Source organism: Nerophis lumbriciformis, linkage group LG36 (genome assembly GCF_033978685.3).
Source record: "Nerophis lumbriciformis linkage group LG36, RoL_Nlum_v2.1, whole genome shotgun sequence".
NCBI classification, from domain to species: Eukaryota; Metazoa; Chordata; class Actinopteri; order Syngnathiformes; family Syngnathidae; genus Nerophis; species Nerophis lumbriciformis.
This window is the reverse complement of record NC_084583.2, coordinates 14,365,782-14,370,000: the sequence shown is the minus strand read 5'-3', so window position 1 is coordinate 14,370,000 and position 4,219 is coordinate 14,365,782. Positions and strand designations below refer to the sequence as shown.

Below are 4,219 nucleotides of genomic sequence, written 5' to 3'. Positions count from 1 at the left end.
CTGCTGCCCCCGCGACCCGACCTCGGATAAGCGGAGGAAAATGGATGCATGGATGGATGGAACAGTTTCTTATGAAAAAGTCCAATGGAGTCCAGGCCCGCTTTGAAAAGTCACGTGACTCACCAAGAACAAGGTCCAATCATTCCTAAGTGTCCTGCAGAAGGTGACGTCAGTCCCCGATGCATCGTCCTCACGTGACTGGGAGGGGGGAGAGGGGGGTTGTTGTCTCCCTACTCCCTTTCCTCGGCCCAGGGCTGCAGGTTCTGCAGGGCGTAGAGGGAGGAGTTGTGCGCGCACAGCGGGTCCGCCACGGCCGACTCGCCCAAGGACTTGTGCAGGGCGGACTGCTGCAGCTGCAGGATCAGACGATTGGCCTGCTGGCGCTCCGCCTCCCGCTCTTCCGCCGTCTGCCGCCTGACGTGCACCAATCAAATATTAATAGGCAGAATCAGCATCATCATCATTGGGGAAATTCGTTTAAAATTATTTTAAAAAAATATTTTTTTCCTGCAAAAAATATTTCTGGAAAAATATAAATTAAAAATAAATTTAAACTCTGAATAAACGTGATTATTTTGCATTTTCCAATTTTTATTTTTTTATTTTTTTTTGATGTATGAAAAATTAATGACCTCCACTTGGTTCTGCGGTTCTGGAACCAGGTTTTGACCTGAGCATCCGTCATCTTGAGGCTCTTGGCCAAGGCGGCCCTCTCGGCGCTGGCCAAGTACTTCTGGCGGTGGAACCTCTTCTCCAGCTCGCAGATCTGCACCCTGGAGAAGGACGTGCGGGGCTTTTTCCTCTTAGGGGGGGTCCGGTTCTGGTAGGGGTGACCTATCCGCCTGGTGACCGAGAAGGGAACCAGAGCAGCTGGGGAGGAGGAGAACACGAGAGACGTGAGCCTACTTTTCTATTGTATTTTATTTATTTAAAAACATATATATATTCTATAATTGTATATCATGTTTGTTATTATATTTTGCAATGATTCATCATGCTGTATATTTGTTTAATTGTACTATTTTTTATATATTTTTATATAAATAAAATGTACTTTACATATAAATAAATATGAGGCTTGAAGCACCAGGACATCCATAACTAATATTTATCATAACATAAAAAAATATGTAGTCTCAATATAAGTGAAGTATGAGATTAAACTAATAATTGTTCTGAAAAATGTTAATTTTGGAATTAATATTTATGCACTTCTTAAAATATTACAATCTTGTCAGATCTTTAAAAAAGTGATACATTTTCAACTTTTTTATGTATCATTTTTAAGAATTCAGTTTTCCACTATTCCAAAAATAATTCATTTTTATTAATTTTCCCTTTCTGTTATTCTCATATAATTCCGAATAATAAATGTGTTCATCGCACATTTACAAACAAAATTTTTTATTATTTTACCAACTTTAAAAAATGTCAATGTATCACTCATGATTGTTTCCATTTTTGTTGTACTTTATACACTCCATATTAAATTAAAAAATGTAATTAAACAGCATTCAAATTAATTAAAAAAAACGTGAAAAGGGGATAATTTAAATGAAATAGCTACGCCTTGTTATTATTATATTAAAAATATACATTTTACCAACTTTAAAAATGTCAATTGATCACTCATTATTGTTTCCATTTTTTTTTGTACTTTATACACTCAATATTAAATAAAAATGTAAGTAAACATTCAAATTAATTAAAAAAAAACGTGGAAAGGGGCTAAATTGGTAGAATAGCTATGCCTTGCTATTATTATATTAAAAATATACATTTTACCAACTTTAAAAAAATCAATCATTATTGCTTACATTTTTGTTTGTATTTAATACACTCAATATTTAAAAAAAAAGAATTACATTAAACAACATGAAAATGAGCTAAATGAAGTAGAATAGCTACACCTTGTTATTATTACACTTAAAAAAAAAAAAAACATTTTACCAACTTTAAAAAATGTCAATGGATCACTCATTATTGTTTCCATTTTTGTTTGCATACACTCAATATTACATTAAAAAATTACATCAAACAACATTAAAAATTGTTTAAAAAACATGAAAAGGAGCTAAATGGCGCCTACGCCTTGTTATTATATTAACACATTAACATTTTATCAATGGATCACTCATTATTGTTTACATTTTTGTTTGTATTTAATACACTCAATATTGAATACAACAATTGAATTAAACATCATTAAAATAAATTTAAAAAAAACATGAAAATAAGCTAAATGAAGTAGAATAGCTACGCTTTGTTATTATTATATTAAAGATATACATTTTACCAACTTTAGATAATGAGTCATTATTGTTTACATTTTTTTTCCAATTTTAAATTAAAAAAAATACATTAAACAACATTAAAATAAATACATAAAAAATATGAAAAGGAGCTAAATGAAGTAAAATAGCTATACGCCTTGTTATCACTATATTTGTACTAACCTTGTACTAAATAATAATAATTATTACGAATTGTTTAAATTTATAGCTGGATTTGTGCATTTTATTTTTAGCATATTTTAAAAAAAAAATGCGTTTAAAGTTTCCGAACGGCATTCGTTAGAATGATGCATTTAAAAAAAAATGTAAATAAAAATAATACCTGATATTCTGTCCTTAGCAAAGCGGTTCCCTATCCAGGGGAAACAGAGCCCTCCAAACCCGGGCACGGCGCTCTGCACCGGGGCCGCAGGTCCGGGGGCTGTCAGCGGTCTGTGGGCCGGCACTCGAATCACTCCTCGGCCGCCAACACTCCTGCCGTCCCCGTACACGGAGCCGTGGAGCGCGTCCACCGGGGGCACGATGCCGGAGAAGGAGATGGACAGAGCCGTGTATGAAGGCGTGCAGGTCCGGGCGGGACTCCCCAGGCTGTAGTAACCATCCCCGCTGCCGGCATCGCGCTGTCGTCCCGCTCCGCTCTCCGTCGGCTCCGCGGCGGCTCCTAGGATCTGGTCGATGCCGAAGCTGATGGGCTCATGCTGGGCAGGTTTCGGAGGAGGACTCGGTGATTGCTCCATGTCGCTGCTGCAAGTTGAAGGCGGGGGATGGGGCGAACTGGAGTGGACTCACAACTGGGTCAAACTGGTCCACAAGTGCGGGAATCAGACTCCATGTTTGTTTACCAGCACTAAAGAGGCCTCTTTGGACGGACTGGATGCTTTTGTGCTGCCGTTGGCTAAACTTTGACGTGCTTCTCCATCCTCCATCCTCCTCCTCCCTTCTACGTCAAAATGCAGCGTCTGGCAACTCCATCCTCCTCCTCGCCTCTCATTGGCTAAGGCGGGGATGACCGCCTGGACGTTCACCACGATAGGAGGACTGTTTTGACACATTTCACGCCCCGGGTCGTGTTTCTTAAAAAAAACGACATCCCCAGTAAATACAGTTTTTTGTTGAATATATCACAATAAATGTGAGACTTTGAAATAACGGGTGTCAGAACTTTGACCAACAAATAAGTCGAAAAAGGCACCCCCAAAAAAAGGGATTACTCCCTATATATATATATATATATATATATATATATATATATATATATATATATATATATATATATATATATATATATATATATATATATATATATATATATATATAAATATATATATGTATCTGTTTTTATTTTATTTCTGATTATTATTATTATTGATGTATTATTATTTCCTTTTTTTCTGTTTATTTAATCAATGTATTTGTTTTTGTTTTTTTTGTTGTTTCTTTCTTTGGGGGGGGGGTGAAATGGATGGGATATAAACAAAAATATTTTGACATTTAGGGCAGACAATTGATATATGATTTATGTGAATATGATGTAATGGATAAAAATAAAATGAAACAAAAAAAAAAGAAAAAGAAAAAAGCACCCAGGGCCACACATTCAGTTTTTAAAACTGTCTTGAATTAACTCAATTTGTATGTAATTCAAAATCATTTAGACTTAAAATACAAACAAAAGCACACAAAAAACCCAAAACGATTTTTTACTTTTTTACTTTTACTAAATAAAAATGGCTGAGGCTTATTTTTGTTGCATGTATTTTCAAACCCTCTCTCAAACTAAACAAAGAGAATAATAATAATTAAAAAAAAAAAAAATCAACAATAAATGTTGTTAATCTACATCTTGCATTTCAGTAAGCATTTATTTATTTATTTATTTATTTTACTGTTATAGCTACAAAAAAGTGTGTTTTACTAAAAAATGC

At 35.1% G+C, this 4,219-nt stretch overlaps 1 protein-coding gene across 1 annotated transcript in view; it reads right to left on the bottom strand.

Annotated features, from left to right (window-relative positions):
• Window positions 1–3,357, bottom strand: part of LOC133577003 (T-cell leukemia homeobox protein 3-like) — a 4,022-nt gene extending 665 nt beyond the window's left edge. The window contains exons 1-3 of the mRNA XM_061930475.2: window positions 2,617–3,357; window positions 633–870; window positions 1–414 (exon numbers count right to left, since the gene is read on the bottom strand). The exon at window positions 1–414 is cut by the window's left edge and continues 665 nt beyond it. Coding sequence (XP_061786459.1) covers window positions 231–414; window positions 633–870; window positions 2,617–3,031 — 837 coding nt within the window. The 5' untranslated portion in view covers window positions 3,032–3,357 and the 3' untranslated portion in view covers window positions 1–230. The remainder of the gene's footprint in view (window positions 415–632; window positions 871–2,616) is intronic.
• Between the last annotated feature and the right edge of the window lie 862 nt (window positions 3,358–4,219).